Raw genomic sequence first — 27,749 nt, 5'->3', positions numbered from 1 at the left:
GAAAGACCTTGGGGCATATTATCAAGCAGGGCGTTAAAATTATCGCCGCTTTAGTGGCGATAATGGTTTTGATAATATGCCCTTGAGAATTCCAATAGAAGCCCATGTTGAGACCAGAACATGGGCTTCTATGGGAATTCTCGAGGGCATATTATCAAGCCCATTATCGCCGGTTTAGCGGCAGTGTTCTGCCGCTAAAGCAGCGATAATTTTAACGCCATTTCTTGATAATATGCCCCCTTGTCTGTTCATTCATTACACTGAGTGTTGAGTAAACATTTTCTAGTCCAGTCTTCTCTCCAGCTTCATGAATTGCAGAGCATTGGTCTGGGCTGTGTAAAATGCTGTGTGACACTACAACTCTCGAACATCAGCTTTTGTTTGATCCATGCTGCAAAACTAGAATCAGGATAGCAAAATATGAGCTTTCTCCTAAAGAGCTACACAGACGTGCAGCTGTGTTTCATTTGTTTTTTTTGCATGAATGCATTAAAAAACAGAAAAACGCTGTAGCAAAACTTTGTCATTCACTCCAGTAACTGCAAGAAGGGGTAGAAAGAAAATAAGTACACAAATCAACATCTGGCATTGTAAACTTGAAATGTGGAGCACCACATTGCTCATCCTTATCCCCACACCTCTTCAATATATATATCCGCCCTCTCATTGTCACGCTTTGTCAGATGGGAGCTCAAATCTACAACTATGCTGACGATATGCAGCTGGTCTTCCCCATCAACAAATCTACAGATTCCAAGGAATTCCTAAACACATTCCATGCTGTTCATCATGAACTGGATGAACAAAAATCAACTAAAACTTAACGCAGAAAAACTGAAATCATCATTCCCAACAATAAACTTCAGCACTGGTACCCCGCCCACTGGCCTACTGAGCTAGGCTCCCCACCTGCACCAAAACACTCGATAAAAAGCCTAGGCATACATATTGATTCAGATATTAACATGAACACGCACATTGGAGCGGTCACCTCCACCTGCTTTTTTCAACTGTGGAAACCGAGGAAAATCAGAAACTTTTTCAGCAGAGAGGTGTGCATCCAAATCAACATCTCCATGATCCTATCAAAAGTTGATTATGCCAACTCAATATACCTAGGCCTTCAGCGCAACCAGATACATCGTCTGCAGCTAATACAAAACCAGGCAGCCAGAATTATAGACCAACAAGGCAGACAATGTTACATTAAGCCGCTGCTAAAAGAGTTGCACTGGCTCCCAGTGGAGCAGCGCTCCATGTTTAAAACCGTCTGTATCCTGTTTAAAGCTTTATACGGGACTGGCCCAAAGTACATATCATCAAAAATCCATAAGTACACCCCCCACTGCACCCTAAGATCCATGCACATGGATTCATTGGAGGTACAGGACTTTACAGGACTTTAGACACAAACAAACAGGAGGGTCACACTTCTCAATACAGAGGTATCCAAGGTAGGGTAGGTCAAACCCTATGGTCGGGCCCGTGGGCTCCGGAAATTTGGGGTCAACCAAGTGAAATAGCCCCCGAGTCTGTTGTTGTTCCAGGTGAGGCGGGAGCGGAAGGTTGGCAATGTGCTAGGGTGCCAGGTGTGCTCTGGAAACCAATCCGGGGAAATCTTAGGTCAGAGCCACGATCCTCGAGGAGCCGCAAGGTTCGATCGGCTTCAGGGCAGGTCGGTTTGACCTACCCTACCTTGGATCCCTTTCTACGCCCCAGACCTTACCGTTTCCTTCGAATCCATTGCCTTTGACCAAGGGCGGCCCTCTGGTGTGATCTAGCCCCGCTTACACACCGCACATGATTAACCTGCCTCCTTCTTCACCACCACGTACCATCATTTCCAGCACTCATCTATCTGTAACCTGGTCCTGATGATTATCCTGATCCTTATGGATCGAAATACCGTCGACATCCCAGCACAACTTGTAGCACCCTATACTCTGGTTCACCAAAATGCTTAATTTTATACAAGTTTATGTAAATACTTACCTGGAAACCAAAAGTACTTCTGTGTCATTGTCACATTCTCACCTTGCGCCGCCTATCGCTGTTCCACTTGTCACCTGTGCCATCCACCTTGAGTGTCACGAGCACTTGTGTGCACACAGTTCCTCGGGTTATTTATGTATTTATTGCCTTCATTGCTGTTACAACTGTTCCCAATTTGTCCATTCTCGCAAATTTATGTTTCCCCTTGTATTTTCTCAATACATGATGCCATTGGCACATTTAACAAAACAATGAGTCTCCCTACTTTCTTTTCTTGCAATGTCTTGTACATGCTGATTTACCAGTCTTGTAAATATTACCGGTTGAGATATTGTTGTTCGTATATATAGAGTGTATACAGAATGTCTCGAAGAGACAGCGCATGCGCTACTTAGGCGAGACCTAAAAAGTGACGTTCAAAGAAAAATTTAGTTAAGCATGCATGTTGTCAATCATGATGACAGAAAGTAGCCAAAAATATATAATTAAGATTACATAGTGCCCACTACAAATATGTGTGTTTACATTTTATTGAAAAACAATTGATCACATGCAACAAATGTCTATGGTGGAAAAGGCTCGAACGCAGATTAACAAGTTGTGCAGGGGCATTGATAAGCCAGTGGATACCACATGAGAGCAACATGCTTACTGTCAGGTCATATAACATTTTTCTACTAACCCCAAACCAATAAAAATTCCAATGTTGTATGAGGAATCTGCATCAGAATTAAAAATGTACTTTAGGATCACGAGGTTTCAACCTCACCACAATACAAGACCCGCAGTTCCACAAATCACACCTTGGGCCCAATTCTTAAAAAGATGCCTGGAATCTGCACCCGCCGGGTTAGAATTTGCATGGGTGAAGTTTTGAGGTAATGCCTTGGAAAACGTCTGTGCATTCTATTTTTGTATGCAAAAAACTGAGGAGTTATTTACATGCTTCGAACTACCTTTGTTTAATTTTTTTCATGGAAACATATTTTATCATGTGTAGAAACCCCTCCCTTTATACCAGTATCAAGGACATTCCTTCCCCCTCCTGCCCTGGAAGATGTTTTATTCTTCCAATTTACAGGAGTAAATCTCTGGCCATTTCCCCAAGGTGGGTGAGCATAAAAAATTGGAGGGCAGATTGACAAGCCCCTTGCGCCACTTTTGCGTCACTTTTCCCATGTTGAAAGTGACGCAAAAGTGGCGCAAGGGGCTTGTAAATCTGCCCCTGGGTGTTTCTGTGGGTGTTCAAAAGCTTTCATTGTATTTCTGCCCTGGATAGCCTTCTCTCAACCCACGGTGGGAACTTAACTCACATGAACGTTTTGTGGCATTCAAAAGTGATTTTACATTAATAAGAAGGGCTAATTTTGTGTGCAACATAACATTGACCTACCATCTTAAATACCTTAGTGAAAAGAGCCCTTGAGCCTGAAAAAATCTGCAGCAGAAACACAATATACATACAACTCAGACACAGACAGTTCTTGTTAGTAACAAACTGCCAACAGAACAGCTTTATGAATTATAAATAAAAACATTTTAATTTCACCCTATAAATTATTGTGAAGGGGTAATGAATATAGACACTGATTAATCCCTTCAATCATTGCTTCTCACCAGAACATGAAAATGTTCAGATATCAATTGGATACACTAATGCAAACAGAGGCCCTAAAGGCGCATAAAGGAGGTCCCCTCAGTGTAAGGGGGCCCATAGGGTTTTCTGTTTTCCGAGGGGGCCCCATCACCCTCTAAGCCATGCCATTGCATGCCTTGCAGAATGTGTGCAATGGCATGAACTAAGAAATGGTTTAACGCTCTGGAAAGCCATTCTGCTCTGCCGAGCAGACCCCTGCAGTGTAGGGGGGAGTCCAACTATTCAGGGGGCCCCCATTGAGCCCCAATTGAGGCCATTCTGCTGGTGGGCCCCATCATTTTGTGTTATGTCACTGGGCCCTGACTAATATTAAGGGTTTGCTGCCCAGACATCTGTATGCTCTTTGCTGCAGCTCTTACTGAAACTAGCAGAAGGATTTGCACCAGTGCCTTTGCTGTCATTCATTGAAAGCAGCCACCAGTGAACATAGCTGGAAGAGTGCCAGGGGGTGCAATTTACATATAACATAAGTATTTGTAAAGCGCACTGTTGGACATGGCCCTTTTTGCAGGGTCATCCTTAAACTTTTTGCCTTTCTCCTAGCCTTTTTTCTGACATGCTGTTGGTGGTTCTCGGACTCTGGGCACTTTGGCACTGCTGTTCAGTGTAAAGTGCGTGTGCTCTCTATGTTAAAAATGGTAAGATCGGTCTACACCTGTTTGGCCTATTTAATTTACCCGTCAGTCTCTTGTAAAGTGGTATCTCATATACCCAGGGCTAGTAAATTAAATGCTACTGGTGGGTGTGCAGCGCTCATTGCGCCACCCACCAAAGTAGCCTTTCAAACCTATCTCTGGCCTCTGCCATTGCAGGGCCTGTGCGTGCAGTGTCACTGCCGCTGTGACGTGGCACCTAAAGTGTGTGCCATGTCCGTGACCCCCCTTTTACTTCATGTCAGTCACCCCTAAGGAAGGCTCTAGCTAGCCCTATGGGCAGGGTGCATTGTAGGTAAAAGATAGGACATGTACCTGGTAGTGACAGACAGCCATTGTGGTTTCTCACTAATGTGGGGCTGCCCTCCCATAGGAATGCATTGGGGATTCCCTGATAAGTGTTTCAGTGGTAATCCCTGATATGAGAGGCGCAGCGTGGTCAAGTTTGGTATGTTTGGAATAGTGATATTAAATGCTACACAATGGTGTGCGCAGATTTATTATAACTATTTTAGAAATGCCACTTTTAGAAGTTGGCATTTCTGTGTGCTATGTGTCTGCCTGCCTGATGTGAATTGCATGTCTGGCTTTTGAGTGACGGGGGCTGGTGGGGTGTGTGTGGCTCCAGGAGGAGCAGGGTGAGTCAGCACTAGGCTGAATGGGACATCTACATTTTGAGTAGTGGGAGGGGAAGTCCGGGGTCCCTGAATAGGATTGTGCCTGCCCTAGTGAATGCTGGCTCCTCCCCCCTGTGGTGAACACATGCGCCTTCAGTGGATGCATTAGTCCACTGAGCCACCAGACCCGGCATGGAGGCAGAAAACTGTAGCCTAAATATCAACTGTTTACAAAAATATCACCCCATCAAGTTCATAATAGAAAATCTACACCCAGCGAAGCACTATTTTTGTAAACATAATTTAGTCCATGATATTTATGTCAGGTGATTTTTTTTGCTACGGATATGCTGACATACGACCATCTTTCGGACCATTAGGAGGGTGGCTGGGCATTTTTCCCGGAGGGAGGGGGTGATTACAAGATTTACTTGGAGCAGAAAGAACCAGGGTAGCTCACTGCATTTCTGAACACATACTCTCACAGCATATGGAAACTATGTGCAGTAAAGGGCATGGGCTTGTGGAATGGTACGAGGGAAAGGACCCTGTAATTCTGGGACCAGTATGTTTCCCCTGATTCTGGGCTTGGGAACTTGTGATGCCTGGTAAAACATGGGCCTATAGCTCCCACAATCATTAACTCTTTCACTGGATTACCGGGCAAGCCCCCAGTGGTGCAAATGGATTTCCCCTCCTTCCTGTCCAGTGCTTAATTTGAACCGGTGGTCAACACCAGGGCTTTCAACAGTCTGCCACATGGTGGCACTATCTGTCTAATTTATCAGTTGTTTATTATTTAAATTCACATTAAAAATTACTATTGACTGCCACCCAAGCCATTCCTATAACTTTGGGGGCCTGGAATAGACTGAATTGTCACTCTTGTAGGACTGTGATGATTAGTACTTGAGTTGGTACTGCCATTGTCAGCACTGGGAGGGGCATTGTGGCAACCAAGCGGCAGTGGCCTCTTGACGAAGGGCTTAGCACTTATTTTTTTACAAATAAAGCACTGTTCCTCTCGGTCCGGCTGTCACACTCTGATAATTGGAGCTAAACTTATGGAATAGAGATGTGATTTAGCACATGCCAGCAGAAGTTCACCGAAAACCACTCTAACGTGGGGCTCCCTCTCACAGCTCCTGCGGTTCCATACCGCGGTTAAACAGGAGTTACAGTAGAATTCCTTGGAGATACTGGGGTCTTTGAACTACGGTGACTAGAATTTTTTCAATTAGGGACATTTCACAAAAAAAGAAGTAGGACTACAATTTCACATTGCAGAGGGGTGCAGAATGATTTAAAAGACAGCGCTTACCAATGTGGCAAACACAGACACAGAGGCACCAAAGGGCATACATTAAATACAGTCTATCATCAGTGGTAATTAAATTGATTTCTGAAAAGACTGGTATCTATTCCTGCATTGGAACTTATAAAAGCTTGTCCCAGTGGATTTAATGTCCTGAAATCGACCGGGACAGTTAATCAAAAACTGGAACTGTCCAAACAAATCCGCGACGCCTTACCACCCTACTTAGAACATGCTTTCTTACCGAGTCCGCCACAAGCAAAATATAATAACACCAGTGGCACACAGTGCACTGCACAAATTCTAATGTTATGCTTGGTGCAATCTTTCCACTCCCCTCCCTCCCAAACTTTGGCTCCAAACCAGAGGTGTAATGGTTCCAATCTCTTGCTGCATTCAGCTAGACTGTTATTCTGACTAATATTCTATACTTGCCTGTCCATCAGGCCTGTGAGAAGCCTTTGTGATTTTAATGTTGTGTGGCACTCCTCTGGTGCATTAGTAAGCCATTACAAATTTAAAACAGTTCCTGTCGACACATTTTAAAGAAACATCAGTATATGGCACTACCTAGTGGTGATTGATGGCACCTGCCGCATAATGAATGTGTCACAAAAGCAGGCTATTCCTCCTTTTAGATATGTAAATACATTTAGCTGTGGTAATGCGACGCCCTACAGGAGCAGGGTCTGAGGCAAACAACCTCAGCCGCGCCCCTCTGTGATAGCCTCAAAGTCCCTGTGCAGAATACGTGAACCGGACGTAGCAGCCAACCACAATCAGAAACACAACAGCACCACCACCAATGCATTATTTGATGCAGCTTGCTTTACCTGCACAGAAATACAACTCACATGCTCCTTGCATACTTATATCTAATACCTGCATTACCATCAGCTCACATCTGCTAGGGCTTGATTCCCAAAGGACCTCTGCACTCATGGCAGAGGTCTCTCAGTCATGCTGGAGTCTCTGCACTCAAGGTAGACTCTCGCTAATGAGAATTCTCATTGCAGAGATTCTGCCCAGATTACGGAAACTCCCCCACGACTGCAGAACCTCTTTGTGAATTAGGCCCCTAATGTATACTTTGCTAGCTATGCTCCTTTCGAGGGTTTATCACAAGTGCTCAAACAAAAGAATGCACCATATCCACATGATATAGCCAATTGGAACATTGGAATGTTGAAAGCTCCATTGAAGACTCAAGAAAACAATGCTGTCTAATGACAAAAACAATCTTGGAGAATAAGTGGAAATATAGTAGAGGACCTATCCGAAGTATCCAAGATTTCAAGAAGTCATGCAGCATGCACTTGGACGTACCAGTCTGTAAACTCCACTTAGACCTGTCACTTGGTCCGTGAGCAGATTAACGGCATTGGGCGTTAATGGCTCGCCAATGTGTTTTCTATCTACTTCCGTCCGTGATTCACCGTCTCATGGATGGAAGGAAGGAAACTAAGTGGAGGTTACCACGTGGTATGTCCAGGTGCATGCTGTATGACTTCCTGAAATCTCTGGATACTTCGGATAGGTCTTCTACCCTATTTCCACATATTCTCCAAGATAGTTTTTTTCATCAGACAGGATTGTTATCTTGAGTAGTGGGCAAAGGAAGGTGATTCAATTTTATGCTCCCAGTGGAGAGAGTTCATATTTATGTCTTTACCCTACTTCATCCTTTCAATCGAATGAGACTCTGGGTATCCTCTTGTTCTCTGGCCCTTGATATCTTTGTATTTAGCATCCTGATGAAGATTTGACCAGGACTGCGGGTCCACACCGAAACATGCGTCAACGCATAGTCTCTAAGCAGGATGCAGGGGCTATTTCATTCAGCCTAGGATGCTGTACACCCTGAATGTGTATTGTTTCTATTAAGGCATCTATATATTTTTTTTTAATGAGGATATATATTTATCTGTAAGAAGAGATTTAATCTGTTCTATCTTGTTTTGGTCCTTACATTATGTGGCGTCTTGCATTGTTTTTGAGTATGGTGCTCCTGACTCTTTTTTAGATGAGGAATGATTGTGGTATGAACGTGACTTTAGTTTGGTGTGTTTAGGCCAGAGGAGAAGATACATTGTATATACCAGAGCTATATGCTGTAAAACATTTGATTATGTATTTTTTATATATATAATTTAGATATTTCTTGATTTGTACTGTCTTTAATCTATATAGAATGAATTTGTTAGCAAAAATACTAATAAAATTAAAAAAACATGATAGGGCAAATATGTAAGCTTCTAGAGCTTGAGTCGATGATTTGCTTTTGTGTATTAATTTGTATCAAAATATATGTATATTTTGGCTCTGCTATGACAGTGTAGCTTATCTAGGTATGGTGAGATATTCCGCCCATTAACTAAAGTAGGCAGGATTTTAGTTTGCTTGGCTACAACTTCAGGGCCTTTAACAACTGGTATAGCATTGGCAGCGGGCTATAAGGCTATATTATAGGCTAAGAGCCCGCCTAGCAGGCTCTACCAGCCAGTAAAGGCTCGCTCAAGCGTTAACAAGGGAGTTGGCCTTTAATGGCCGGTAGAGCCCACTACAGAGAGCTCTAATGCTATTAGAACATTCCGCTCCTAGAGGGCAGAATGTTCTAATTAGTAAAAACAATGGCCTCTTGGAGCCCGAGGAGGTTTAAATCCCCTCAGGCTCTGAGAGGCCTTTGTTCACAGCAAGAGCTGTGAAATCAGTAAAACTTTGGACTGTTGCTCTCTGGGCTTCTACCAGTCATTAAAATGTAGCCTTATAACCCGCTGCCGAGGGCTATACCAGTTCATAAACACATTGTCTTCAATCTCTCAACATTCCAATGTTCTAATAGAAGAATCATTGATACATATAAAAACATCTTTATTTTTATGGCTGTCCTTCCGGGTTCTATGGAGATAATTGTTCAAGGGAATGTAACTGTGGCCACAGTGCAACTTGTCATCCTGAGTCAGGACTGTGTTACTGTCCAGAAGGCTGGAGAGGAAAGCATTGCGATAAACGTGAGTTTAATTGACATATTTCTTTAGTTATTCTAGTAACAAACTTGTGTTCTAGCAAACATCATCTTACCCCTATCCCAAGTAGAGTATAGTAGAGTAATACTCAGATATCTGGCATAAAAATATGAACATCTGTTACTGCAAGTCAGGCTCAGATGTGGTTGGGAATTAACCTGCATAGTTAGACTAATTTAAAAGGGTTTTATCACATCCATGTGATCAGCACCTAAGCTGTTATTGTTTATTTAGCATGTCCATCTCTTAAAGTTTCTCGCCAAGGGAAGCAGTTGTTAATCGAAGGATGCTTGAGGTCATTTCTGCAACTCCTCGAATTTTGGGGAATCAACATCTATGCAATTATTTTTTGGAATCTCATGCGTAAAACATATACTACAGACACAACCATGTGTTGCATTTTGCGTTGAAACGCTGGGCCCTGTTTGATGCCCACATGAGGATTTCTACTGTCCCTGTATGATATTCACTATCTAGCACTGAATTTCCCAGACCAAGTAATCTGAGGATGTTCCCCTAAAAGGCGTAAAGGGGCCAAATTATGAAAGACATGTGCAGCATTCCAAGGCAGAAATACCCTGATAATTTTTGGGAACAAACAAAAACGTGTGATGTTGTGGTATCTACAACCTTTATATCAACCTATTCCCATCCTGGAAACATTCAGATATTTACTCTTCCTAATGGCAGGAGTGAATCCACACCATTGGTAGGAATGGGAAGTACACACCCTCAAAATTAAGGTGATATAGATTAAGTGGTTCTCTCCACGAAGAAACCTATTTTCCCAAATGAAAAAAATGAATAAATAAAAGTGCAATTGCACTGATGCAAAGAAATCTTTTCATATGTATTTGTACATTTTGTCAAACTGGGCATTTCCAAACCCTTGTTCTGCCATGAGTTTGATTCAGCAATCCAATAACACTGTTAAGCACCCCCAGATCCCGTAATGACGTTTAGGGTGCCGTGTTTGATGGCTACTGTTTTATCAAATGCCCAAGCTCCCGATGCTCTAAAAACCAGACTCCTGATCATATTTTGCTGTCAGCCACCATATGATATCAGTCATCTAAGGGGTTGCTGAAGAAATGGAAATTCATGAATGAACAAAATAAATTCATTTTTGGTCTAAGTTATTAAACTTTAGGCCCTTTTGTCTAACTTTTCTTCTTCTTGTATTTAAAGTCATATGAGGTGAATTAGAGATATAATAATGCTTTATGTTTCAGCTTGCTTGCCCGGGTCCTATGGTAATGATTGTGCCCACCACTGTAGCTGTCCGGTAGGTGTCCCCTGCAACCATATATCCGGAGACTGTGGCTGTCCTGATGGATTCACTGGCATTGGTTGTGAAGAAAGTAAGAACTCATCCTGCTATCTTTGGAAAACACAAGTGTCAATGTTTACATGCAATTGCGTATTCCATTGCCCTGACGAAGTTCCATTGTATGGAACGAAACGCGTTGGCTAATGTCCTGTTTTAATTACACTTGATGAATAAGAGAAATTGCAAGGACTTATTTGGATAACTGTGACTTCGTTTCTGTGCACCCTCCTTTGTGAAAAATTGCTTGGCTCTGGATGTCAGTGGAATCATATTGCGGCGGGTTCCGGAGGTGTTTTTGCACAGAACTTTATATTTAATTTGAATAGGGATTAACGTTCGGGACATTTGGTCAGCCGCTTCTTTGTCTTTTGATATATTCAATGTTTACATGTCTTGAAATGATCACAGTGCAATTAGAAGTTGTTGGGGGGATAATTTGTCGAAATATTAGTTAGAAAGTGAGTGGGAGAGGAGGAGGCGCGCCTGGAAAGAGTAAGTTGTAAGAGTGCACAGTGGTAGGTGTGGGCAAAATAATGTAAGCGGATAAAAGGCTCTCATGTGGGTTTTGCTTTTCATGTCTTATTTAACATTTTTGGCGAGAAAGTAATGGTGAAATATAGTTTGGCAGGAAGGTTGAAATAAAGACGAAGATGGACATTTTGGGGCTTATTTATGAGCCCTTGCGGCACTTTTGCGCCGCCGGTGCGTCACTTTTTGTGACGCACCAGCGGCGTAAAAAAATTAGCCTTGTTGCATCATATTTACAAAGTGATGCATCTAGGTAGGTGCCTCACTTTGTAAACCCCTGCGCCACTTTACACCTGCACCAGGTATAATGTATGCAGGGGGGGCGTTCCGACGCAAGAAAGGCTCGTAGAAGTGACGCAGTGAAATCTATGAGATTTCACTGCGCCACTTCTAGGACGCAAATGCGTCAATCTCTTACGCCTGCTTCACAGCACGCGTAAGACTGATGCAGGCACATTTCACATGGGACTTGCCCATGTGTAATGACCCATTGCTGGAGTTGCGTCACTTTTCATAAATGAGGCCCTTTATGTCTAACCAGACATCGGAAATTAGATTTCTGATTATGCAGAAACTGATAAAGTATCTAGAGTACCTCCATGGGTTTAGTAAATGTGGTCTAGCACAGCAGACAGGTGACAAATGCAACAGGTAGAAATGTTTGGATTAAAATAGCTTTACAGTTCCAAATGTTGGAACGTGGTTTTTTTGCAAATGTTTCTTGTGGTCTTCTCTGTTACCCTTCATCTAGAGCATGTAGCCTGTAACAATTTCAGGAACTTGTTGGTGGTTATTCCAATGGAGTTTAACTCCATGGCCATCTTCATTCCTGGTTTCAATACACAAAACTATTTCCAAAAACGTGTGCGCAGGAAGTGCTTCATTTGAAGAAAAACAAAAGTAAGTGCCGGGGGGCTTCCCATGAGGCCACAGCAACTTGACCTACCCCTTGCCCCTGCCAGTGCTGCCCTTAATAACCATCACATTCCCACCCTTGTGACAATTCAGAGTATTCCAGGCCACCCCAAGCAATAAGAATGGCGTGGGAGGCAGGTATTATTCATTTATATTGAAGTAGTAAACACGGTTGTGCTCATCTCAAAATTAGATAGACATCGCCACCAAGTGGTAGGCTGTGACAGTTGCAGGTCTGTCAAAACCTCACTGTTGAATTTCCCTCTGTGTGTTTACACAACAGCATTATTCAAAGATGTCCTGAATATCCATCATAGCTCCTTACTTTGTAAAGGTGTTTATGGAGCTACCACAAATTTTCAGCTAACTCTGTCTGAAAGAAGTGTTCAAAATAGAAAGTTTTCATGTAATTATCTTCCTGAAAGAATGCAAGTAATTATGTGGTTCTGGTAAATACAACATCATGTCCAAAGAAGCCAACCTGACTCCATCAAAACATATGCATATATGTATTCTTTACCTGGGTCCCTGATAAACTCAAATATTTTTTATGGGGAAATCCATAAGCCGATGAAGCAGATGCCTTAACTTCGCCCTCCTTTACGTGTGAATTATGCAGATGCCAAACTGGCAGGCAAATATTTCCAATAATCCACTGCTTCTGTGGGTGCCAACGTGGCTAAAGGGCAGATCTGGTTTCATTTCATTCACTATGTAAATATTGATATGTACAATTCAATTAAGATGATCGGCTGTGATTAACTAAATGAGAAGCAACGACAATTCCTAAGGATATGGGCGTGTTAGCAGGTTTTACTAAATCAATAACAACATATTTGTCTGCCAGATTGACTGGGAAGACATATTTCTGGGTTTTCAGATCACTCTGTATGAATGCATGTTAACCTGGTAATAGAGCGGGAATGGTAAAAACAACGCTTTGGCTTTCTATCATCAGCTAATCTCCACTGTTTTACTTTTTCTACTCAGGTTGATGGATCTTACTGTTGTTTTAGAGAAGACCAAAGCTGTACATCACATTAAAATATCACAATTTCTATCTATATCAGGCAATAAAGAGAGTTTGTTATGAGTTAAAGGGTTTTATTATTCAAAGTTCTTAATAAGTCATCTTTATTGAGCAACAAGTTAAATTCATCAATTTCAGTCATTACAATCTCCTTAGAAGTCAACTTATTTATTTATTTATTTATTTTGTCAATTTGTAGGGCGCGACAGCTACCCAAGAAGGGTTTCCCGGCGCCTGGACACAGCTAGAAAAGAAAAGGCAAAAGACGGAGGGGGGATTTTGAGTGGTTACTGTTCATATAGCCAGGTCTTTACAAGCTTTCTGAAGCTAAGGTGGTTATCTTCCTTCCGAATGTTTGGAGGAAGAGAGTTCCATAGGGTCGGTCCAAGATAGGCAAAGGATCTGCCCCCTGATCTTGCACGTTTGAACCTAGGTATACAGAACCGTGCTGCTGTCTGGGACCGGAGGTTTCTCTTTTGTGTGTAGAGGCAGGCAAGGGATTGGAGGTATTTTGGGGCTCCACCAGTTTTTATTTTGAACATATAGTTCAAAGCCTTGAAACGAACTCTGTTCTCAATCCTGAGCCAATGGAGGTCCCGGCGGTGGTTCGAGACTCCAGCGTTCCTGGGAATCTTGCATAGGAGTCTGACTGCGGCATTTTGTGCCACTTGCAGGCGTCCAATGACTGATTTATTTGCGCCTAAGTAAAGGATGTTGCCGTAGTCAAGCCTGGATGTGATAAGGGCATTGACTACGGTCTTCTGTGTTGACGAAGGCAACATCCACAGGATTTTCCTCAGCCATCTGATTATGGTGAGGCACAATCCGGTAACTTTGCTGGCCTGCTTATCCATGGATAAGGCATTGTCTAGTAGAAAGCCCAGATTACGAGCATGGGGCACCGGGGTAGGAAGGGTGCCCATCTGTTCTGGCCAATGCGCGGGGTTCCAGAGGTCTAGTTCTTTACAGGTGAACTATAGGCAATGCACGGGCACTTGTGACTGAGACTAATGGTCACCTCTGGTGTGCTATCAGTTCTCCTGGAAAGGCAATAAGTCCTGTCAGGTCAACAAGGAAATCAGGTCACTTACTCTCACTTTGGTGAGACAGTAGACCTCCCCTCCTCCTTCCCATCCTGCATTATGCCAATGGAAAGAGAGCCAAGCAATTGTGCATATAGTGATAGGTGTGTTATCATGGAAGGTGCCCTACATAGGTGCAGTCTGTGTGAACTGGGAAAAGTCATTAATAAAGTAAGCCCAGGCAACTGTGGTGAGACTAAATCACCTGTAAATGGTACAATGTGGCTGAAAATAATGTGATGAAGTAACTTTTGCATTGCAGACATGCTTGAACTATGTTGGCACATTGAGCTGTTCTCTTCTTTCTCTCAGCCTGTGCTCCAGGCACATATGGTAAAAGCTGCAGCCAGGCTTGCCACTGTTCGGGGGAGAATGAAGAATGCCACCCAGCGACAGGCAAATGCACCTGTCTGCCTGGTTACTATGGCATCCGCTGTGAGCTCAGTAAGTTTTCTTTTTTTTACTTTCACAATCACAGTATTAGGCACCAATAGTAAATCAAGTTAACTATTGAACTACGTTTAAAGAGTGGCATACATCCTATAGCTAGATTCACTCAGACTCAGTTGCGGCCTGTGCAGGTAAACGCGGTGGGCAGGGCGGGGAGGGAAGTCGACAGACGACGGAATAGGATTTATTTCTTTCTTTATTTTATTTTCCCTATTCCGTTGTCTGTCAACTTCCCCCCTCCCCCTCCCTGCCCCCGCCTCACCCCACCGCACTTACCTGCAGCAGCCACCGCTGCACAGACTGCTTGTTTGGAGGACATTTTGGACTTTTTAGAAATTGTCAAAGAATTCCAGAAATTGTTCTGGGGTTACATGTCACAGATTCGTCATGAGTGCTTAAATGTCTAGTAAATTATGCACATGAAAACGTAATAGGTGCACACATCTGCATGTGGTAATGGAATACCAAAGTACATTTGCCCTTTTTCCAATGGACCCCCCCCCCCCCTCCCCCCGCTCCCCTGTAATTGTAGCGGTTGCTTCCCCCAATGTTTACTTTTGTTCTTCTCCTTGACAGGTGTACAGTGAAAAACATTATTGCATTGGAAAACTACCTGTAAAAAGTTGGATTATGTCCATAAAGCTGCAAGTTTCTAGGTCTAAATCAACATTTATAGACTGACCCAAAATGTAATTCATATACACGTCCACAAGAGAATACCACCACACCGTCAGAATTTGTGTTAGAAAATCTCATTTAAGAGGACAAAATCCCTCATTCCCTGCAGTTATTTGCAGAGCAAATAGTTGTGCTAATAGTTTTGTGAAACTTGCCCATTGTCTGCCCTTTCCAAAGTTGCTTGAAATGCACTTAATACATAAGTAGGTCCATATCACATATCAATTAACATTTTGTCTGAAAGAACCTCCTACGTGATTGTTTACATTCAGCAGCTGGCAAAAAAATGCATATTGGTATTACTGCAATGCATTTTGAGAAAAATGGAATCATGAAGATATTTATTCTACGCTTTATGGGGCTGATTCCCAAAAGAATGAACAGTACATAAGAGCACTCCTGTAGTGCTGTTCTTACTTTGTGGATGGGCCCCAAAACATCTAATGGGAATATCCATATACAATTACTACAAATAGAAAGGACTTTGTCCTCGTTCCACTTTTACTGATAGGGAGGTAGACGTTTTGGATCTGATTCACGAAGGGATGTAAGAGTGCACGAAAGAGTCCTTTACTTACAGATTCTTCTGTGCATTGGCCCATTGTATGTGTAGTCTGAGGATTTACAACGCATGGATGGTGACACTGATGCAATGCGAATGAAACTGACTGTCCTCATCAGCTGCTGAACTGTTGGCAGAAGTAGCCTTCTGGAAGATTTGATCAAATGTGCAGGCAGGTGGTGGTAGGTGGAGTATCAGAACTTCTATAACACCATCAACCTGCTCAAGATATGCTCATGGAATCAGGAGATAGTGAGCAGGGGTTGGAGTGAGGGATGGTAAAGGAATGTTCTAAAAGTGAGAAGAATAATGACTTCATTCTGACCTTACAAGCAGTAAAGGCTAGTGCTGCCATCAGTTAAACTAAAAACTGATAAAATAGCATTCAGGTATTTAATAAACTCAGGGAAGTAGCATCACATGTAATCATTAATAGGAGTCAGCTCAGCACAAGAAATAGGGGCAATTCTTTACATCAAGATGGACTGCAGGCAAGGTATCCTCAGGCTTCAATTACATTCATCTTTAAAATAATTACATAATTGTAGAGGTTGGGACCAAGGTGAGCCAAGTGTGATTCTGGAATTCCTCTATCACAACAAGTGGTTGCAGTTGTTTCAAGTGAAAGAAGCATCAAGAGAGGAAGTAGTATGAATGGACTAGGCAGCCATTCATTCTGTGCTTAAAGGTGTATCATCACTGTTTTATTTCCGCTCTCTTTTTACTCATTCATGTTTTCTCCACATGCGTTATCTCCTATTGATTTGAACCATCAATCCTTTTAGACCAAGGGAATACCAGAGCACTAGTGACTCCAAACGAGGGAAGCAAGTGATTGAAACCCTTCCAATAAGAGCTCTCTTGCCTTTTCCATACAAGCATCTATCTATTCATCCTTTCGCCCTTCCATACATCCATTTTTATCCAACATTTCACCTTTACTTTCTGTAATCTATTAATTCTTACATCCGTCATTCAGTCTTTCACCATTCTGTCCGTCCATTTCTCCACCTATCGCTATCCAAACCAATCCATCTATCTCCAAACCTACCATCAAATATATTTTTCCATTCATTTCTCATCCATCCTTTCACTCATCCATCCATCATCCTCTAACTCATCCATCCACCCATTCACTCATCTATCCATCTATCCATCCATCCATGCCCCTCTCATGCATCCATTCTTTCATTCATCCTTCCATCAACCTGTTTACTTCCTCGATCGATACATCCATCCATTCATCTATCCATTCAGCATTTCACTCTTCCATCCACCCTCCCACTCATTAGCCACCCACTCATTAATCCATCCATTTGCCATTTCATTCATCTATCCTTTCACTCACTCACTCTTCCATCCATCCATCATTTATCTCGTCATCCATCCAAAAGTTCACTCATGATCTATCCACCCTTTCACTCATCAATCCATCCTTTCACCCATTCACGCATCCATCCTTTGAGTAATTCACCCTTTCATCCATTCATCTAGCAACCCATCCATCCACCCTCTTTCATCCATCCATCCATCCCTCCATCCATCCATCCATCCATCCATCCATCCATCCATCCATCCATCCATCCATCCATCCATCCATCCATCCATCCATCCATCCATCCATCCATCCATCCATCCATCCATCCATCCATCCATCCATCTATCCAGCCATCCTCTCTTTCACTCATCCATCCACCCACCCAATCATCCATGTATCCATCCATCCATCCTTTCACTTACCCACTCACCCTTTCACGTTAATTATAGGACTTTGTCTGCCCAGTTGCAGAGAGAGAAAGCCAACCAAGATCTCCACTTACGCTGAAGCTGTAGCAAATTTATCCTGCCCTTTCTACAGCACATGAGCTCTTGGCTGAAAGTGACGACCTTTTTCTTCCTCAAGAGTCATTTACACATGAGAACTTAAGGTAAAATAGGCATAAATGCAATGTACACCCCAGGGGCGGCTCCTCCATTAGGGCGGAGGAGCGCCGCAGTGCGAGAAGCAGAAACATAAAATGGTAAAACTACCATTTCATGTTTTTGCTTCTCGCACTGCGAGAAAGCAGAAGGGTTTGGTTGGGGGCATGCAGGTGGGTGGGTCTGCTCTAGGGCAGGGGAGGAGTGGCTTGCCCACTGCTGAGGGCACTGACTGTTTGGTCGGTCCCCTGGGGCCGACCAAACCAGTCATGCGCACTCTGCCTTTTCTCCATGTAGGCTGCATGCAGCCTACATGGAGAAAGTGGCCTCCCCATAGGCGCATGACTGGTTGGCGTCCCAACCAATCACAACGCCACCATTGCAGCATTGTGAATGGCTTAGAGGAGGGGAGGGAGGCTGCCTGCTTCCTGTTCCGCGTGAGCCCCTCCTACCCTCCCACCCATGAATAATGCCGGCCGCGACTGGTGCACCCGTTTTAACCATAGGACAAATTAATAGCTTGCTTGCTTGATAACTTTATTTCGGTCGATGACCATAAAAGCACAGGTAAAATATGTACATACAGAATAAAATACATAAATAGTTGAGGAGATAAAAGGTTATTAAACAAAGGTTATCGTGCAGAGTATAATGAGCTATTTAATTCATCTGAGTTAAAAACAATCAGTTAGTTAATTAATTAGTCAGGGCAGACCTCCTTCGCCACATGCTATGTAAGAAGCGAGAGATGGAGAACACGATAGGAGGTGAGGTATCATAACGTAAGATCCTACAGGCTTGGGCACATTGTTTTAGTCCCAGATTTCTGCACAGTGGCACAAGCCAAGATCTGCATATTCCCTTGTAGGCAGGACAAAAGAATAGAACATGAGGTAAATCTTCTTTGGTTTCATTGCACACTGGGCAAATCCCCACATCTCTTCCCGCCCATTTACAGGTCAGTTCCCTGATTGGAAGGCAACCGTGCCTTAATTGGATATACAGCTTTTTTGCCATAGGGGGTTGGATCAGATCTAGAAACTCCTCCCTACTCGTCACCAATTTTATTTGTAAAAAATCTATGGTCAACCTGCCCTTAGGTGGTAAACGGTGTAACAGAGCTAAATTGTGCTGTCTAAATAGAGCCAACAGCTCTGTTCTCTGTACCACTACGCAGCTTTCCTCGGGGGTCTCCCATAGTTGGGGAAGGCCTATCTGATATAGTACAGTTTTGATATGGGATAGCCAGGGTATGTTTCTACTCTTCAGCTGAACCCAAATTGCAGCAAACTCGGCTCTAAAGTCTTCGAGCTCGGGTGCCGTCCACAGCCTTCTCCAATACAGGAGAGGTCGACTCGATAAGAGTTCAGAAATGGGCTCTAGACCTAAATCGAATCTCAGGGGTATAAGCGGGGTGCTCTGGGTGAGCCCTAGCAAGTTTCTAATAAATGTATGTTCTACCTTGGAAAGGGTCGGTGCACAGGTATGACCCCAGAGTTCTGCGCCGTATATTAATAGCAATATCTTATATTTTACAAGGTGGTAATCCTTTACTTCTTTAAACAGCTCCATTAGAGTCTTTTTTATGGAATACTTTTTACTATTGCTGTTAAATTCTCTTTTCCTCTCATTTTTGATTCATAATTTTCCAAAAAAGAGTTGAGTTCATTATTCCATATACTATCTGCCACCAGAAACAAAAAATATAATTGCTCACATTAAATTTCTTTGATACAAGAATTATATCAAAACAAAGAAAGAAAAGCATACAAAGAAATTTACAAAAACAATTTGAAAAACCTACTAATAATGTTCTGTCTTTAAAAAAAACATTTTGCCTCTGTTTATAGTACCTTTTCGACACTCCTGAAACATTTGTATCCTCCTTGTTGAGCAGTATGCTATTACTGTTGTTTTTTTTCTGTTATCTTCAAAATAAATACACTCTACAAGTATTTTATTTTCTCATAGAGTGCCCGAAAGGTACTTATGGTCCATATTGTCAGAAGACTTGCAAATGCATGAATGGAGCACCGTGCGATACAATGACAGGAATCTGTGATTGCCCTCCAGGATACATTGGCGCTGATTGCTCCACAGGTAGGACGTGGTCTCATCCTGAAGATTTATCTCTGTTATGCACATTTAATGTGTCCTACATATATGGTATATAGAGTACAGCAGATAGTCAGATACCAACAATGTCATCATTTTTTACCAGATAGTTTCAAGAGAATCAGTAGATAATAAGAATAGATACAGTAGTGGGGCATTCACTTACAGACCCCTGGGATAAAACATCACCTTTATTGTCACACACACACACACACATCTACAAATGCATAGTACTCTTACCCATGTGCTTATATTTTTACCTCCGGAACCATGGGCCAGTGTAGCTGAGAATTAAAAAATCAATCATGGTGAGCATATACACACAGGCTGCTCCCCTCACTTTTAGCTGATTATAAATCTGATATACTTCACCTTCTGCAGTAAGAACTCTATTCCACCCACCACAACTTTTCTAAAGTATGCGCCTCCCATTGTCCCCCACACCTTATGTCAGTGTCTCCCCTCTCTACACCATGATCTCTAAAAGTTAAAAGGTTAGATAGGATAGAAGGTGCTTCTAGATGTAGTGCATGCTCACTGCATACCATGCTGGTTTGTGGACATGCATAGTGAAAGAGAACATATATAAACTACCTTGGTGTATCATTTGGGTCTTATGCTGCAAAACCACAACTCACCATGGATGATCCATTCTCTGACCAAACGCATAATCCTGACCCTACTGACACCACATCTCACTAACCTATTCAGAGTCTGTTTACACTGAAAACCTCAGAACTGTTTGAAAGGTCACCATAGCGTGCTGCTATGCCATTGACATTCTAATAGCTGATTGTGTACTAATAGCTGATTAAAGTGTCAATACAGCAATAACCAATAAGAAGCATATCACAAGGAAATATACCATGCTAAATGACAGCATATTCAAAATGGAACGAAAACTAAAAATCATAGAACACACAACCAGTATACATCAAGGTGAAAAGTATTATTTCAAAATTCAATGAAATATTAAAACTCATTAAGATTGCCACTAATAAAGGTGACTTATAAAACATGTTACCTACTAATCAATAGAAAGCTAACAATAAGAAAACATGTTATTCTCCTCATCCTATATCACCACACCAGCCCCCCGCACACAACCTAACCTGCAAAATCTGTAGACCTTCATTCAAAAATCTCTCAGCACAGGATCTCGACATACTCATCTGTCAAAGAACTCATTCTCTTCTACAATAAGCAATGTCAAAATTGGTACCCGAGCAATAAACGATATTGTGCTCCTGAAAATAAAATGACAACGTTGAAGATCCTTACTGCAGTGGTTCCCCCCTCCCTGACCTTCACTGAAAATATCATGTAATCCACAAGATTGAAATTAAATGGATGCTCTCTAGATCACTCATCCACTGCACTAAACTGAAATGGCAGAGGAAGGATTACAATCAAATTATCCTTCTGACCAAATCCAATTAACTTCTCGCCTTGCTCACTTGCTCAACTTCACAGCAGTCTTTGATAATATCATTCAAAAACAAATGTTGTCTTTCAATAATCAATGTTTCAGAATTAAAGGATCTATACTAAAGTTTTTTTTATCTTTTCACTCTAACCTCTCACAGGTTGCAAATACCAATGGCAACATCTCCAGGCCACCTTTTCTTTATTTGTTCTGTTCTAGAAGGCTCCGTTTCATCCACCACACACTTTAACCTTTACATGATGCCCTCTCTGAAATCTGTTGGGGAACAGGTGTTCCTATCCATTAATACACAAATGAAACCCAAATATACTTTAAAACTTTCTCAGTGTTTTGCATCTTTAAACTCCTTTCTGTGCTTCTCAACATTGAGTCCTGGAATTCCAAACTTTACCCTCAATCGTCAAAAATCTGAAATCATTCAGTCATTCTTTTCTCTGCCAATTATAAACAATATTTCAATCCAGAATTTTTAAACAAATTCTAACTTCTCCCCACCACTCCCACCCACTGTTTCTTCACATCTGGTCACACTGTATTCATCCTTATCCATGATCCCTCACATAAACAAATTCCCCAAGTGGTACAATTTTACCTTTGTGCATTGAAGAAAATAAAGTAGACATAACAAAGCAAAAGGTCAAATTGAACATTTTAAAACACTTTGTAGATATGAGGGAATGTTAGATTGTCTGCTAATTATTGAATTGGTATCTTTGGCCTGAACCGTGGAAGCAGTTTAAGTGCAGAAAACACTAGTATGGACGATTGGTGGCCTCAATTGAAGCACTTGCATGTTTAGACACAAATAGAGGATGCAGTAGGAGCTGAAAAAGACAGTGATATGATAGAGTTTAGCATATCACTTTGTGTTTCAGAAATAAAACTCAAAATCTCCAACCTTCCCATTACAATAAACATTACGATTTTGGTATTGCTTGAAAGGAAACATTTTATATTTTGTGTATTTGTTTGATGTATACTTGTTTCCTTATTTTTAACTATTTTCTGAAGGTTTACATTGAAAACATTGCTTAGGCCATCTTCGACAGCTTTCAAATGTTATTCAGTGATGGTCCAAGGAAGTCAAAATGTTAAGTACCGCTGGTTTAGACTGAACCTAAGCCTAATGTGATTTATCAATATCTTGTCTTCTTTGGTCACTGATGTCCACTGTCACCCCTTCTCATACCCTCCTCTCCTTTCTCCCTGTTCTATCACTTCTCTAACCCCTTTCCTTCCCCCATGATTTTTCCCACCTCTTCCTGTCCTTGCTCTTGCCTTTCTCTTTCCTTTTCCCCCTTGACTCCTTCCCTCCTCTCCCATACTTGTAGTTCCTCCATCATTTCTCTTTCCTCTTCTCCCCTGACTCCTTTCCCTTTCCCTTTCCTCAATTTCCTTTCCTTCCACTTACTACACTTACACTCCCCAGTTCTTACTTTTTTATAGAATAAAGGCCTGATTCACAAAAGTAATCTGAGACAAAATACTAACTTTACGATTTTCGGTATTCACAGAAGGCATTTAGGAGTACTAAAGTTAGGATTTTGTCCCAGTCAAGACAAACTTAAGTTTAACTGAGACAAAATCCTAGTCATAAAGTTAGGATTTTGTCTCAATTAAACTTAAGTTTCTCTTAAGTTTAATTTCAGACTGAAAATTAAGATTGACTGAGACAAAATCCTTTCTTTAGTACTCCTAAATGCCTTCTGTGAATACCAAAAGTTGCAAAGTTAGGGTTTTGTCTCAAATTACTTTTGTAAATCGGGCCCAATATGCTTGTTCCCAAAGTTTTGCTCAGAAGCACACATCTGGCACTTTTGAAGTTTGGAGGATGAACACCAAGTTGCATGATCATGATGGCACTTTATGCCTCTTTGATCCACCACAGACACTCACTGTCTCTTTACTTCACTCTAGCACGTTCTTTTCCACTGCATTTCTGTATTTCTCTTCCTTCTGCATTTCCCCTTTTGTGCTCTTCTCTCTTGTGCTCTGGATTATAGTTTGTTGAGGCAAAATATAGAAGTCCCCAAAAATGAGTGCCAGTGGGGCCCGCATGCAAGTACCATCTCAAATTAAACACTGCCTCCCCATTTCTCCTTCCCAAAACTTCCTATGCATCTGCTTGCTGCCCTTGCCCTCCTAACTTCCCCTATTTCTTCCCTGTCCTTCTACATCCAAACTCCCCTACACCCTGCTTTGGGTCCTGTTCTCTTCCCTACCCCCACTACCTCCTCTGCATCCGCTCCCCACCCATGCCCTTCCCTTATTTCCTCTTCCTCTTTACAATTCAGCCTCACCTACCACTTGACCTGAGTTCTGGCCCTCTTACACACTCTTCTCCTCTTTCCATGCATCTACCATCTGTTTTTTCCTCTTTCACCACCTTCCACCATCTCATTACCTTCCTGGTCCATCTCTATTCCTAATTACTCTCTTTCAGGGCCATATGTAGGTAATTTCTATTTACCGATTCTTAAATACCGAATTTTACCGATTCGGTATTTATGAATTGGTAAATAGAATGTAGGTAAGAAATCGGTAAATTTTCCCGATTCGGTAATATTCGGTATTACTGATTCCGTATTAACCGAATCGGTAATAAGGAATGCCTTCCTATTCATTCCTATGGGCCTGGAGGCCCATAGGAATGAATGGGAAGCCATTGACTATTACCGATTCGGTAAATACCGATTCGGTAATAGGGGGAGCAGATTCAAGGGAGGCAGGGTGTCACATTGAAACCCTGTTGCACCCCTGAATCGTGCATGTGTGCACATGTGGCGCACATACATGCCCTAAGGGCATGTATGTCTGCCACATGGCATTTCTAGAAAAGCACAAAAGTTCTTTTTAACAGGTATTCAGTATTTACCACCAACCTGTAGTTGGTGGTAAATAACGAATCTTTGAAACATAAAAACACTCACTTGAGTGCTCCCTACATAGGATTTGAGGATTCGGTAATTTACCGAATCGGTATTTTACCGATTTCTTAAAATACCGATTCGGTAAATTACCGAATCCTTAAAACCTGCCTCCTACATTGGAAAGGGCTAAATACCAGTCGGTAACGGGAAATTTACCGATTTTCGGCCGTTACCGACCGGTATTTAGCTATCTACATATGGCCCTCAGTCCCTGTGTTCTTCCACACCCTCTCCTTCACCCACTCATCACTCATATCCACTTCAGTCTCACTTTGTTCATTTCTCTAGTTTTCCCTTCCCATCAGGTTCCTGCCTTCTATATTTGCCCTTTTTCTTTCTGCTAATACTACCCCCCAACATTCTCATTGTTCACCTTCTTCAGAATTCTCCTTACCCTTCCCTCCTCCAACTCCTTTCCCAGCTAATTCCTCATTCTCTCTGATCCTCTTCTCCTGGCCCTCTTTCTACTCTAGTCACCCTTTCTCCTCATATCATCTTGTGATATACGTAATATCAGGTCTGGGGTTTTGGTTTTCATTTTTGAGCCTCTGGTCTATGTTAAGTACTTGACCAGAGAACAAAAAGAGAGAGACCCCTAAAAAAAACAAGGTTACAGGGTCATAGGGACAGAAACACAATAGACCTCCTGTACGCAGAGATAAGAATTAGTTGAAGGGCAAACTTTGCAAAAATAAATACACCACCTGAACACAGAAATGTACAATAATTCGTATTCATTTTAATCTCCAAAATATGTATAAAACATACAAAACAAGACCACTTCATTCAGAATAGAATTCAATACAATTGTACCAATATTTTTCTCAGCACTTTCAATTACACACCATAAGATCAAGAACTCATATACATTTAAACATTTCAATAATCAAATGTGTCAAGAAATGGGCAAAATATGTTCGTCATATTGGAAAGTACTTTGGAAAATATTGATGAAATTTAATTGAATTTTAATCTGGATGATTTGGTCTTGTTGTATATGTTTTATGGACGTTATGTGATGAAAATTATAAAATATCTCAGTATGTTTATGTGTTGTATATATTTTTGCACAGTTTGCACTTTAGTCTTTTGCACTGCCTAGGCGAGGTCTATTGTGTTTCCTTTGTAAATATATGACCCTCATATCCCTGTTATGTTACCATGTAGAGCGCTCTCATACCTCTCGGGCCCAGATTTCGAGTATAGATGCTATTTATCGCACCTGATAAATAACAATACCATAGGGTATGTTATGTACTGTGTGCAATAAATAGTACATATTATGAGTTTGTGGGGAATAACATGCAGATTTTGAAGTTTATCGCATCAAAATCTGCATGATACGCTAAATAATGTATGCTATGCCCCATTTAATTTTTGGCAGGTTTGATCTGCCGAAATTTAATGAAGGTTGAGGTATTGAACACATCCTAATATTATCTAATGTGTTAAATATCTAACAACTCATAATTCGGACCCGTGCGTAAACAGGGTTTTACACTCAGGTCAGAATATGCCAGTCAACCCGCAATCAGACCCCTGGTGTTCGTAGCTACATAATAGTGTTAAACAACTACAAAAATTAGAAATTCTGAAAAATATCTGAATATGATTTGACAACATTTTTCCCATCAACACATGCAGGATCTGTAGATCTGCACATTTGAGAAATCTATACTTACTAACTGGTAGTTGAATTAAAAACAGTACAAATGTTACAAACCAATTTAGATTTTAATATGGCAACTTAAAAAGATATTCCAACACATTATTGCCTTCCTTTCAACTTGGGAAGTAATCTCAATTTGGCTGCTAACAGAGCTCACCAGAAGAATCAGGATTCCAAGTAACGTGAAAAACTGCAGTCACTATACGTTCCCAGCAGATTATTGAGCTGCTAAATGCAGGAGAAATGTTGAGGTAAGAAATGGCCCTAAAATATTGAATGACTGTTGGAACCTTGCGTGGAAACACTGATTCCTGCAGTAATTCCCCAGTCTCCCAGGCCTCACCTTGGAATGCCTTGATATTCCAGCACCTCAAACTCACCAGCCATTATGGCATCAGTAATTGTGGGAACAGGAATAACAAAATGGTATTTCGGAGTACCTACGAATAAGAACCTGTATTATATATGACCATTGTGAAATTAAGTTATTCACTCCAGTTAATGCTTCAAATATAGATATCAGTTTAGAACCTTAAATTGATCAATCACAATTTTTTTCATTTGTTTATGATCACATTAGTTTAGGAATCTGTCATGTCTACATTGCTAAGGATTTGATAAAGTTTTCAGCTTTCAATGAAAAGAATGTAGGGCATCATTTTCTTGATTTAATAACTGATTGCAAATGTTTACAATGAAGTAAATATGAGTTTTTCTCTGATATAAAATTATCTGATAGTTACAAAATCTTCATTCTCTGTAGTTTGTCCTGAAGGTCGTTATGGGAAGGATTGTGTTCTGGTGTGTTCCTGTGGTAAAGGACAATGTGATCCAGTAACGGGCACTTGTGACTGCCCACCTGGCTACATGGGGCAAAGCTGTGATCAAGGTGAGAAGATACGAGAACATGTCAATTGTGTGCACACTTACATGTAAAGATTGGACTTTATCTTTTTGCATCCAGGTGTAAACATCCCACTGACCATCTACATCTGCGTAGCTTCAGTTATGTTGCACCTTCATTCTGGCTTAAAATCCCAGAATAGTGCAGTATTATGAAAGAACCATGACTACTGTGTCCAAAGTTATGATAGATCTGGGGGAAGAAGAAGACAAGAGAGTTCATAGTAAAAAGAGAAGTAAAAATATTCAAGATTGAGAAAAGGACAGATTTAATGGATTGAGAAACACAAACAATGGTGAAAGAGTAAGGAATCCCAGACATTGTAGTACGACAGATGACAGAAAGCCTCTATGATTATTTAAAGGGAAAGGATTAAAATTAGCAAGAGAAGAGGGATAAATAGCAGGTGTCTTAATAGATAGAAAACCTATTGTAAGTTTTATGGAATGAGAGTAGAACCTGCAGAGAAAGCTATATTAATTAGGCTGAAAGTTATGGAGTTATACATAGATTGGATTGGGAAGGAGAAAATGTATGCAGAAAAGGATCAATTTTGGTTACATGGAACAGACTTCTTATGCGTTTTGAACCAGTGATAGGAGTGAAGTAGGAGACTGAGGAAATGGTAAGACAGAAAAAAGAGATAGGGTGACTGGAGAAATAATACAGACAGATACCTTGTATTCAGAATCACTCCAGAGAATGCCAAGGGGGCGGACTTGAAAATAAAATGTCTTTGGCCAGACATTTTATGCTTGACCAGTATCCTGTGAAACGTTTTCTGCTCAAACCAGTCCCTTTTGGAGAAATATTGTGTAAAACTTTACACAACCATAATTCCTGAAATTTAAAAATGTTCATTTAACCTTGAATTTCCAAAATGTTGCAAACTTTACAAAAGTATAAAGAAAGAAAACAAGAGAAGGTGG

General features: G+C 41.4%; 1 protein-coding gene across 1 annotated transcript in view; it reads left to right on the top strand.

The window, feature by feature from the left end:
- Positions 1 to 27,749, top strand: part of LOC146785830 (uncharacterized) — a 946,503-nt gene that overhangs the window by 849,187 nt on the left and 69,567 nt on the right. Inside the window, exons 23-26 of the mRNA XM_085635161.1 lie at positions 10,493 to 10,621; positions 14,458 to 14,589; positions 19,727 to 19,855; positions 26,680 to 26,805. Coding sequence (XP_085491287.1) covers positions 10,493 to 10,621; positions 14,458 to 14,589; positions 19,727 to 19,855; positions 26,680 to 26,805 — 516 coding nt within the window. The remainder of the gene's footprint in view (positions 1 to 10,492; positions 10,622 to 14,457; positions 14,590 to 19,726; positions 19,856 to 26,679; positions 26,806 to 27,749) is intronic.

This window comes from Triturus cristatus, chromosome 11 (assembly GCF_964204655.1).
Source record: "Triturus cristatus chromosome 11, aTriCri1.1, whole genome shotgun sequence".
In the NCBI taxonomy this organism is placed as follows: domain Eukaryota; kingdom Metazoa; phylum Chordata; class Amphibia; order Caudata; family Salamandridae; genus Triturus; species Triturus cristatus.
Note: the sequence above shows the minus strand (reverse complement) of the source record. Positions and strands in the feature narration are given on the sequence as shown.